At 39.4% G+C, this 12,576-nt stretch overlaps 1 protein-coding gene across 2 annotated transcripts; it reads right to left on the reverse strand.

Moving 5' to 3' along the window:
• Positions 1–776: 776 nt before the first annotated feature.
• On the reverse strand, positions 777–8,770 carry LOC115025244 (leukocyte elastase inhibitor-like). Of its 2 annotated transcripts, none has more exons than XM_029457284.1 (10): positions 8,640–8,770; positions 6,373–6,560; positions 4,852–5,022; positions 3,863–4,003; positions 3,557–3,674; positions 2,674–2,816; positions 1,964–2,041; positions 1,630–1,719; positions 1,362–1,542; positions 777–1,178 (listed from the first exon to the last, which is right to left on the reverse strand). In XM_029457284.1, the coding sequence occupies exons 2-10, from the start codon at positions 6,553–6,555 to the stop codon at positions 952–954; spliced, it is 1,332 nt and encodes a 443-aa protein (XP_029313144.1). In that variant the 5' UTR covers positions 6,556–6,560; positions 8,640–8,770; the 3' UTR covers positions 777–951. The 2 variants fall into 2 exon arrangements, with proteins under 2 accessions (XP_029313144.1, XP_029313145.1); XM_029457285.1 differs by lacking the exon at positions 8,640–8,770 and adding an exon at positions 7,257–7,313.
• Between the last annotated feature and the right edge of the window lie 3,806 nt (positions 8,771–12,576).

Consider the following 12,576-nt stretch of genomic DNA (forward strand, 5'->3'; position numbering starts at 1 on the left):
TGAGTGGTGAAAATAAAGTAGGTATTATAATTCAATGTTTAAACATAACATACAGTCTCAGAAGACGGCAATGTGCATATAATATTATACTGTTTGGTTTACAGATGACAGCTTTACAAATAATCTTTAGATAAAGAGGAGGTTGCTTGAATTTTAAGACATTCAGATGGGAAATAATACAATATTTTTCCATGCTCAATTACAGGACAATACTATTCATATACATTTATGTATATTTATGGCCAGCAATCATTAGATTTGGGATTTAGCACATAAACATCCACAAAGAACAGACTGTGGGAAACGGTTGTAACTCTTTCCATTTTTGAGAGATGAATGGACGAGAGAATGAATAGAATGTGAGGGTGCAGAGGGTGTCGGACATGGATCACAGAGAAGGAGAATGTGGGCAGGACGATAAACAGAAGACAGAATCACTGAGTAAAATGCATGCAAGAAAAATATAAGCCCCCATATGCACTGTGTTTTTTTTGTTTTTTAATATAGCACCATAGTTTCCTTTCAAAGACTTTCTTGAGAAATCTCGATCTTGAAAACATAAGACAGGAACACAGATGAGAATTCCCACAAAGTCTAGAGCAGTCATTCTTAATTTTCTTCTAGCAAAACCTATATAGTAGCTACAATAGATATATCCCATCCCTGGCTTTATCAGAATTACTGAATGGGCCTTCTGGGTCAGAGCCTATGTTTGAAGTTACAGCAAGTCACAAAATAACCAAAACAAGACACAAAACAACTACAAAGAGAGACAAAAAGAGCACAAAGACATGCAAAACTACCAGAGACGTGCAAAACGGCCACAACGAGACACACAAATCACCTAAAAGATAGAATGAGGGGCTCTTGCTCGGATGTTGGAGGGGTGAGGGCCCTTTACATGTCTGAGCCTAGGGGCCCATCGTAGGACTGCAGGACATACAGTAGTGCTCAGTTGGGGGAGCAGTATCGGCCGGCAAAGAGAATGCTCATGGTGGGGTTGTGTCGGATGAAGAAGAGGAAGGGGTGGTCTGCGTTGAACGTGACAGGAATCAATATAGATGTAACTGTTACCCCGGCAGCAGTTGCAGCAGCAGCCTCAGTTCCCTCCTCGTTGATCTCCACGAAAGCCTTGTGGACGACTTTGGACAGTACCAGGTCGGTAGTCAAGGACATGCCTGTCAGCAGAGGAGAGAGAGTCTATTGCTTTACCATGCACGCTACATCAGTAACGCAGGCTACTTCATGTGCTTTTGGGTTTTGAAAGACATTTCTATATATTTCGGTATGGGAAGTGGCACTCTTATATTTCTCGCTTAAAATAAATGTTTTATTATATACATTTATGGCATATGTCTCACCAGAAAAGTCACTCATTTGGACATCAAAAGCATCCGTCATGCCCATGCTGATTAGGACGTCATTCAAGTCATACGTCTCCTCCATCTTGAATCGAGGCAGCCTCACCTCAACCTCCGTTAGATCCATCTTGTCTGAGCGAGTCCAATCCACAAATTTCTCATAGGTCAGCTCCTTCTCCAGCTAGTGTGGATAAAATATAAATCATCAGTCTAATTATTAGTGTTTAAAATTGTGCATTTGTTTACTGTATGTGTTTATGTGTCTTACCTTCTCCAAGCCCGTTGTGTCGTCCTCTATCTCATTGGGCAGGAAGATGAGCATGCTGAGGTCCTTGCCTTCATAGGACATCTCTAGGACCTGTCCAAACACATTCTGTTTTTCATTTCATTCCCTTCCATTTGAAGATAATGGGATTAATAACAGGTATGAAGATTCTCTTAAAAACCATAAATCTAATGGTTTAAATCATTGTCAAAATGGAACCAATTGTTCTTGGGATCATAGTAAATCTGTCCACTATCTTTTATTGAAATCTGCTCTGAAAATAACTGAAGTCAGATCGCATGGGCAAAAACATACTGTTGAAAAACATAGACATTACCTGGCAGTTGGCCTCAGAAATGGTGGTGTGAGAGAATTCACTTTTCTGGCGCATCATCTTCACCGATTTAGAGTCATTCTAAAGAAAGCATCAAACTGAGTTATCATCATATCATACAGTACATATGCAACACTTGTGATATCATAATTCTAACTAACTGACTATGGAAGGCTGAAACATTTCGGAAGACATGCTAAATCGTTTCTTCAGACGAACACCACACGAGTGTTCTGGGATCAAGAGTGTAATCCAGAGGTGGAGGAAGTACTCACATCTTTGCTTAAGTAAAAGTAGAAATACTCTATTACACAAAAAAGCTGAACTTAAAAAAAGTACAATAGTATTGGCATCAAAATGTACTTAAGATGCTAAAAGTACATGTACTCATAGTGCAGAATGGCTCATTTCAGAATCATATATTATATTATTCAGGGAAGAATTTGACTAACGTTGGTCCGCTGCAGTTTGCACACCAGTGGTTTCATTGAGCTGCAGCAGATCAAACTACAAACCAGATACAACATAATGACTAGTACCACTTTCAAGCTGTACATTTCCATCAAGTTATATCAACAGCGCTTTGTAACAGTCCACTATCAGAGTGAGCTCAAGTGAACTGTGCACTACTATGCAAAATATTTCTAAAACCCAGAAAGCTGCTTTTGTCCGTCTGTGTTTCTCCATCCAGTGTTGTTTCTGTGAAGTGTTACCTTGTTCATTCTAAACGGAGCATCAATAGTAGAATCCTCCTGGAACTGTTTGTTCCAGTTGCCTTTGAAGTAGATGGCGTTGACCAGCACCAGCCTGGTCGCGCTGTTCACAGCATCCTTGACCAGCAAGTCCTTGATTTTATCTGGTGACAAAAAAATGTTACTTCTTATTCTACTACTACTCAACAATAAAATCTGACAAAACAACAGCATTTATTGTTGGGAAGTCACAAAAGGTTGTGAACCTCACCGAAGCTAAACAGAGCATTTAGTTGCTCTATATGGGAAATAAATCAAACTGGGAACAACAAAAACAGGCATTTATTCAACTCGTGTTTTGCCTATCGTGAACTTTAGTGGATCATATCGGGTATGGAATTAATATGCAGATTTTCCGCTTCAAAGTGAGGCCAAAATGTGGCATGCAACAGACTAGCTTATGTTTTGTTTTAGCCTAGCCGAAAAATGTTTTTTTTTCAACTGAAGCAGTTGTTGATCACTTGTGGCTGGTTAAGAGGAGTGAGGAGTCAGCGGTCAAATAAAATAGGTTTTCAAAAATTGTCAAACACCACATCCACGAGAGATTCTTAAGCAAACAGTCATAAATATGCACAAAACACATCATGTTGATGGGTCCAGTAGTATGTGAGATTAGAGCACATTATCTCCTCGCAGGCCCATGCCTGGCAGAGGTAAGGATCAACAGCATGAAGACTGCAGTGAACTCTGAAACAGCACGAGTAGAAGAGTGACCACTTTGAGGGAAAGAGACATTTTTAAAGTTGGAAGATGGCAGACTCAAGCCCTCTACTTTTAGATTAGCATTTAGTTCCCAATCTAAGTAATGTCCTGATGAGTGTGCATATATTAATGTGAGATCTACGTTGCGTCTGCTTCTCCACCCAGCTGTTGATGTTGACCCTGGCCGCCTCTGCGCCGGCTTTGAAGTCCACAGACTCCAGCTCGGCGTTGTAGTGCGTTCTGGTTTCTGCTAAGAATTCCTAGAATCATAAATAGCACATTTTAATCCTCACACCACAATTGTATACTGTTAACTCACATTAACCAAAGCACAAAGAAGAAATGCTTCATGGAATGTTGCTACAAGGCTGCACATTTACAGGGCTGCTGTTCACTTTCTCAACAGTTAATGAGTTCATGCCGAGCACAAAGAATCACATACACGCACCTCAACAAACTGGTAGGACTGCTCCCCGTACAGCCTGTTGGCAAGGCTGAGGGCGTACGGAACGTCCTCCTTGTTCAGCTCACTCAGCAGTTCGGCAAAGCTTGCGTGGACATCATCTTGGCCATTATTGGCACTCAGGCACTGCAAACAGCCAGCGAAGAAGTGCATGTTACAAAGACACACTGAACCAGTGATAGTTGAAAGACAACTGTATTAGTATATGGATCATTGTGATGAGCTTACCTGTTAAATGATAAGAATAGACACCAAAATCATCATTAACCCTGGTGGTCTGTGCTACAGTTGTGTATGCATTGTGTTGAGTGTTGAGACAACTATAACCAACAGATCAAATTAAACGCTTTCAGCACCTTTAAAGCAACTTATTGTTCATGAATCCATACTGTAGGCCAACATTCACAGTTCTGTTTCAGGGTCAGACCTTTCTTTTTGGAAACAGCTACTGTACAGCCTTCTTTTTGTCTGTATGCTAGCAGGGAATGTTGCCCAGTGACATGAAATTGATGATTTTGGTGTCATTGTTCTCAACATTTAATGTAATTAGAATGACTTTCGGCAACACCAACCACAATCCGGATATTCTCAGAGGTTTAGTTTAACCTTAACCTAATCTAACCTTAACACCTTTAACATATATATACATTTTTAAAGCATTTTCACACACAGTTACACACTATTGTGTTGTTTTAGGCTGTCATCTTCATTGTGGAGCAAAGAACATTTGGGCTGGAGGGATTTTGTTGCTGTAGCATCTGCTGCATAAAGGTTTTTCTGTTTTAACCTTCACTTTACACTTCATATTTCCAAATTTAGTTTAAAACAATGCAGCAATATATTGAAATCCAGCAAGCAAACAAATTGGGGAATTACTAAGTGTGAAACACTCTGGAACCAAGAGAGTTCTCTTCACCAGACGACCCCACCAAGCCTTATCTTAATCATTCTTTTCATTTTGGCTTTGTTACCACCTTGAGCAGATACTGTGGCAGTCTGCTGGACTGGTGTATCTGCGTCTGTATCTGCATCCGCGTCGTCATCTGCGAATGCATCGGCGACTGCGTTTGCGTCTGCGTCAGCTGTGGTACCGTCGGCAGTGGTACCGTCGACAGTGGTTGCTCTGCGTCAGTAAAAGCGAGGACCTGGGGGTGCAAATGGAAGTTTCTCTCATCAGTAAGATCAATGTAAAGTTCAACATTGTTAGTGTGTGGGTGAGGCAGGGCTTGAGAAAAAAAACCCTCTCTAGATCCTAATGTTGGATGACACATGGCATGCATGTACACACACGTTTTCCACAGCATAATTGATGATGCTCAGGCACAATTAGGTTTCTTTTGTTAACCTACAAAGTAAAATTCCATCGTGAACTCATCAGAAACGGTCAAAGTCTTATACCATATCTGTGAAGCTGCCCCTTGCTTTGGCTGTTTCTTTTCATGGTCCTATATTCATCAACTTATGGCTGATTAACTTATTGTCACTCCATCGTCATCCCATGTGTCCGACAGTTGGGAGCAAAACCAAACAAGGCACAATTCATCCAAAACCAGGTTTGTGTTGCATCCCAAAATAACTAAAGAATCAAATGATGAAGTGACCATTTTTTCAACCCCCCCCCCCCTATTTCCCTATACTACAGTACTAGAACACAGTGACAGGGTATGTTGTATATATAGTGTACACAATAATCCTACCTTTGTCTCTTATTATCTTATTGTTTTCAGTAATTTTTTACTTGATCTCAGACCAGTTTTGTGATTTGCGTAATACATTGCTGTAACAGCAGTTTCCCTCATAGTATGAGAAATATTCACATCCCAAGTAGCAATACTCTATGTAGTAAATAAATCAATGCATTAAACAATTTTACAAAAGCAGAAGAACAGCAGTTAGTAAGAAAACTATGGGTACATCAATTTTAGTTTTTGGGTATGTATAGTATACATATATTTGATCTTCTTTCAGTGCATTCATTTAATGAGAATTGTACAAAATAATCAGGCCGGTAAGTATACATTTGCATGGGTGTATTTGAGTTGGATAAATTGAAAATAACCTAAATAAACTAAACTCAACTGTAATCCAAGGTGGAATAGAACAGATCCCTGCCCTTTCTGCTGTTGTTCGGAGACAGAATGAGTAACATGTTGCATGTTCAGGTTCATGTCTCATGCCACACCCAACTAGTGGAAATTCGTGCCAAACCCTACTTTCATCTCTAATGTCATTATGTGCCTGACATTAGATTCATGTTTTTAATATTGATTGGAATATGTATTTTATTCTATTAAGAATACCTAATAAAACCTGTGCACATGACAGAGCTCAAAACCCAAACTCACGCCTTTTTCTCATGACGCAATAATGTGGTTGCGAAATTTCAACATCATAATAAAGGGATTTGTAATGACATTTGAATGCATGCCTGTAGAAACACTTCCAAATGAGTGTGTTGATATGAGAATATGTGTTTAAGTTTGTGTGTAATGTACCTTTGACATCTGCGTGGCTGTGCTGCCCTTGGTCCCCAGCATCACCATAGCCAGGGCTGAAGAGATGCTGAAAGGGGAGTAAAAGATATTTGCGGTCTTGTCGTCGTCACTCAGCTTTTTCAACAAGGCCAGAGAGAAGGTGGTGTTGGCCTTGGATATCTTGGATGGGGTTGGTGTCTCCATTGTGTCTGATAAAGAGCAGAGCATTAGTCAACGCATTATAAACTGTAGCATATCTTTTATCTGATAAGTTGCACAATCCTGTTTGGATATGTTTCCCTGATTATGTGAAACACAAATAGCTTTAGCGAAGATCTAATTGGTAGGAATCAGTCTCTTTTCAGCCACAAGCGGAGGTGAGAAAGTCTTCTTCATCTGCGTTCTTGCTCTTTACGAGGATGCTCAACGACCATATGAGTATTTCAGAGAAGCTACTCAATTCAAATTGTCGTTTTCATGAAATCCACGTCTTTGGCCTCTTGGTTTGATTTGCACTATTCAATATTAGTACGTTTTAAAATGTAAGCAGTTTGTGCAAACCATAAAAAACACTCTTTTGCATTATTGGTTTGTTTTACAGATTGGCAATGCCATCCAACAACACTATCCCTTCCCCAGACATGTGTAGACAAATCTCCATTCATTCTTTACCATGTCACTCACCGACAAATATAAATCCATTTAGATTCTTAAACAAAAGTGAAACTCAGTAAAATCACACAGATATTGATCATCACTAGTCAACTACTGCTGCCTCTGGAAACCAGGTGAAAAAAATAATTCTATAAATCCAGAACTGTTGTTTAAAGCCTGGTTCACCCCTGTTATCTTTTGCTATCACTTTTACCATCAAAATCAAATGGCAATAAGGCACATCTACTTACTGACAAAGACTCTTCTTCAAGGGAACAAATTATCTGGAACGATTGAGTTAAAGAAAGACGTGTTCTGTTGGAGCCATCCGTGTTATTATTCAATCTGACACACCCAAGCTCAAGAAGGCCTGGCAGCCGCTTGAGAAAGTATCTAAAGATCACACCCATTAGTGATAGACACACCCACCCATATTATGTTGTTGGTACATGTTGTGTGTCAATGGGTGTGCTTTGTGAGAGTCTGCTAACCAAAACACCCGACAGAACCATAAAAGGTATGGATAAATGGATGGATGTGTGAAATAATCAAGCAATTCAAAGCAGATTTGACACATTGAACACATTTGTTTTAACATTACTTATACATTCAAACTGTTCTCTGTTTTGGGAGAGGTGAAGTGAGACATTACATAACCTTCCTGCCAATATTGTTGCCATTAGATAAAATCAGATTCTAATTGTAGCAATGTATATGCTCTAGCCTACTTCCTTTTGAAAGATATCTATGAGCTAGTGAGTTGAAAAATGTGTTTTAGTTTTATGGAGAAGAAAATATAGTATGAATTGTGGGGATGAACGTTTGGGATTTGTTGTTGGATCAAACTGGAGTTTTCATTCAGCCGGGGATCATCAGTGATAGGCTACTACTTCAAATAAAGATATGTGCATTATTTCTCTACAGGTTAAATAAAAAAAATTGTAATTGTCAGTAGGCTTTAAATAATGAATATAACAATGAACCCAATATAAACATTGACAATACGGACAAAATATTTGCCGTTTTTCTGATTTACAGGATTGTTATCTCATAATTCTAAGAAAGGTTTTCATGGTATCAATCTCTATTTACTTGAGAGTTCGATGTCATGGAAGCAAACATGTCCTGCCTGTTTAGTTTAATCAAGTTTTTGGTTTTAGTTTGAGACATTATCCTACTCGTGCCTTTTATTTGACTTGCTGGAATAAACATGTTTGCTTCCATGAAATCGAGATCTCAAGTAAATGACAGCTTCTTTTAGGATGTTGAGGTGTCTCGTTAATTTAAAAAAAACGGAGCCGTTTTTTTCCATGCAAATTCTTCTCAGAATTCTGATAATAATCTCGTTAATAAATTCTGATTTATTGCCCATGAAAACCTTTTCTCATAATTCTGAGAATTGAATGCTGTAAATTCAGACAAACGGAGCATGAACATATTTATTGGAATTCTGAGATAATAATCTTGTCAATTTAGAAAAAAAGAGGACAAATAAATTCTTTTTTGAATGCATAACACTTCCGTTCAGTACAGTGCGGTGCGGTTCAGGTTCAGGTTTAATCCTTTTATACATCCATGGGTTCAATAATATGTATGTTACAGCACCCTCACGAGGCTAACTTGAAGCACTGTACCTGTTGTGGTCTGAATTCAGCCGAGTTAACATGAACAGGACAGGGGAGGAGATAATGCAAAGGATTAACAGCAACAGGACAATCAGACACCGGGCTTTATGTGTATAATAACATTATTTTCTGAAGGGGACGGATACTGGCCTGCTGCGGTAAGCAAAAGCCGTTGTCATCATGCGTCAGCTTTGTCCAAATAGGCTCCCCGTCCTAGCTTACTAGCTAACGTGGAGGTAATGTGATAGCTTTACAGGACTGTCTCAGAAAATTTGAATATTGTGATAAAGTTCTTTATTTTCTGTAATGCAATTAAAAAAACAAAAATGTCATACATTCTGGATTCATTACAAATCAACTGAAATATTGCAAGCCTTTTATTATTTTAATATTGCTGATTATGGCATACAGCTTAAGAAAACTCAAATATCCTATCTCTAAATATTAGAATATCATGAAAAAGTATACTAGTAGGGTGTTCAACGAATCACTTGAATCGTCTAATTAACTCGAAACACCTGCAAGGGTTTCCTGAGCCTTGAAAAACACTCAGCTTGGTTCAGTAAACTAAATCACAAGTATGGGGAAGACTGCTGATCTGACTGCTGTCCAGAGGACCATCATTGACACCCTCCATCAGGAGGGTAAGACACAAAAAGAAATGTCTCAAAGAGCAAGCTGTTCACAGAGTGCAGTTTCAAAGCACATCCACAAAAAGTCTGTTGGAAGGGGGAAATGTGGCAGGAAACGCTGCACAACCAAGAGAGATGACCGCAGCCTTAACAGCATTGTGAAGAAGAGTCGCTTCCAGAATTTGGGGGAGCTTCAAAGACAGTGGACTGAAGCTGGAGTCCAGGTATCAAAAGCCACTGTTCACAGACGTGTCCGGGAAATGGGCTACAATAGCCGTATTCCCATGGTCAAGCCACTTCTGAACTCAAGACAACGGAAGAAGCGTCTGACTTGGGCTATGGAAAAGAAGCACTGGACAGTTGCAGAGTGGTCCAAAGTCCTCTTTTCAGACGAAAGCAAGTTTTGTATTTCATTTGGAAGTCAAGGCGCCAGAGTCTGGAGAAAGGCTGGAGAGGAGCAAAATCCAAGTTGCTTGAAATCCAGTGTGAAGTTCCCACAGTCAGCGATGGTTTGGGGAGCCATGTCAGCTGCTGGTGTTGGTCCACTGTGTTTCATCAAGCCCAGAGTAAATGCAGCTGTGTACCAAGAGATTTTAGAGCACTACATGCTTCCGTCTGCTGAAAAGCTCTATGGAGATGAGGAATTCATTTTCCAGCATGATCTGGCACCTGCCCACAGTGCCAAAACCACCAGTAACTGGTGTACTGACCATGGCATTACTGTCCTCGATTGGCCTGCCAATTCCCCTGACCTGAACCCCATAGAGAATATGTGGGGTATTGTGAAGAAGAAGCTGAAAGACACCAGACCCAACAATGCTAATGAGCTAAAGGCCGCTATTGAAGCATCCTGGGCATCCATAACACCTCAGCAATGCCACAGGCTGATTGCCTCCATGCCACGCCGCATTGATGCAGTAATCCGTGCAAAAGGATTCCCAACCAAGTACTGAGTGCATTAATGGACATTTTCAAATGTTTGATTTTGTTTTGCTGTTATAAATCTTTTTTTTACTTGGTCTGAGGAACTATTCTAATTTTTTGAGATAGGATTTTTGAGTTTTCTTAAGCTGTAAGCCATAATCAGCAATATTAAAATAAAAGGCTTGCAATATTTCAGTTGATTTGTAATGAATCCAGAATGCATGACATTTTTGTTTTTTTAATTGCATTACAGAAAATAAAGAACTTTATCACAATATTCTAATTTTCTGAGACAGTCCTGTACACAAAGTGAAACTTATTTTTAGAAATCCGGATGTATAATAATTATAATAAAATTGTTGTACAGTTTTACCAGAATAATGACAAACATAACATTTTGCACAACATTTTATTTTTTGCAGAGTACTGAACTCTTGACCGAGACTCTACGCTTGTGCCAAGACAATGTTGATGAGGAACCATTGGAAGTCCCAGCTCCACTCGGCAGTCGGTGGGACAAACCAAACAAGACGGATGCTGTTGTACAGAAGCAGATTCAACCACTGAACTGACATTGTGTTGACTCTAATAAAGTGCTGATACTTGAACGACATGTAGTCCGGATCTTGTTAATGGCACATGATGGCAGTCTGTAGTTCTTACCAAGTATTCCCCAACAGAATCTCACTAGCTGGCGGTATGCTACATAGTGATACATTCTGTAACATACAAGATAATACATGTCAATGGTAACCGCTTCAACCTTATTTGCTTATTTATCTATTTATTCTGTAACTTTGCCAGAGTGACCATTCGACTCCACATAAATACATCAAAGTTTCTGAGCTCTACACATTTGTGAACACAAGTAACTTACTCATTTTGTGGCTGCTCATCTGCTTGTTGTCTGTCCCTCTTTGAATAATTTTGGTAGGCTGTCTGCAACACCCAAACATCCAGACAATTTGATTGGAATCCTGGGTGATCTGTTATGTAGGTTATGTTTGCACCATGTCCCTCATATTCATTGAATTATTCCATTTTGGCCTCCATGACATCCTTTTCTTGGCAGCAGCGGCACTCTTCAATGGCTTCCATAACTACAGTTTTCACATGTACACCTAATTGTACAAAACAAGAGTGGTAAGGACATGTACAAAATATGCAATATCCGGAAATAAGGCCAATATTAACGTCATCTTAATGTCATACTATTTATATGCCTGTGTTTCAGCTCATAAGCCTGTTATTGTCGTACGGAGGTCAGATCTACCTAGTAGCAACTGTTTACCCGGTTCACGTATATCTCGTAACTTCCATGAACATCTGGTAAGTGTTCCGGCTACTATAGGCAGCCGTGAGATGGTCAGTATACAGACTATACTTTATAAAACAGCGCTGTCCTCCGGTCTGTTTGTTAGCTAATAGCTACTGCTTTATATACAGCCTCGTAATATATGACGTTTGACATCAGACACAACGATAGAACCTCAACTGCATAAACTTCGAGAAAGAATCAAGTTATCAAGCTTTAGAGACGTCGATGTGTCCTAGTAGAGAAGTAATTTAATATTTAGGGATCGAGCAATTTGCGCTAGCTGCGCTCGACTAGCTAGCAAGCTATCGATGGCTTGTGATCTATTTACGATAGAGGATAATGTTACGTTTTATTATGATGTATTCACTATTTATTGGGACGTGTTGGGTTTTGAAGCCCAAAGGGCGCTGTGATTGTCTTTCAATTGAATCCAGTAAACTTCTAGTTGATCAAGATACTTATTTATTTAAAGTGATGATGACAGCAATGTCAAAAAATACCCTCAGCCGAGGACACTTTCACACACCAAGTCCACAGTCCGAATCAATAAAGAGCCAGTTAGCTGTCTGTTGGTACAAGTGAAAGTGGTACAAAAACATCATAAACATTTTGCTATATTCTCTACAGAAGGGTGTCGTCGTCCCTCATTGGTCCATGTTGGCGCGGTTATGCCCCTTGGTGGGCCGTCTTGTTGTGGCGAGATGGAGGTGGACCTGAAACTCTTTGAAGAGAACCTACAGTGCTTCACATTCATAATTAAATAGTGGTCATTATACATTTGTGCAGAAATACATGTTGTGCAATAATACATTTTGATTGAGGTGGACGAGTACATGTGATAATCATTAAATGTGACACAATACAATCAGGAGTTTATTTACTTCACAAATTCCCTCCGTACACACCATTTATGGTGTGTATATCATTCAGTAAATATAAAGCACCAATTGGTGCAAGAATACAGCATATGGTATGAAATAATACATTCTTAGTTGTTTGGTTTTTATTTCAATCAAAAACGTACCAGAATTAGACAACAATGACTATAAAATAGGGAATACCTCAATCAAAT

This window comes from Cottoperca gobio, chromosome 20 (genome assembly GCF_900634415.1).
Source record: "Cottoperca gobio chromosome 20, fCotGob3.1, whole genome shotgun sequence".
NCBI lineage: Eukaryota > Metazoa > Chordata > Actinopteri > Perciformes > Bovichtidae > Cottoperca > Cottoperca gobio.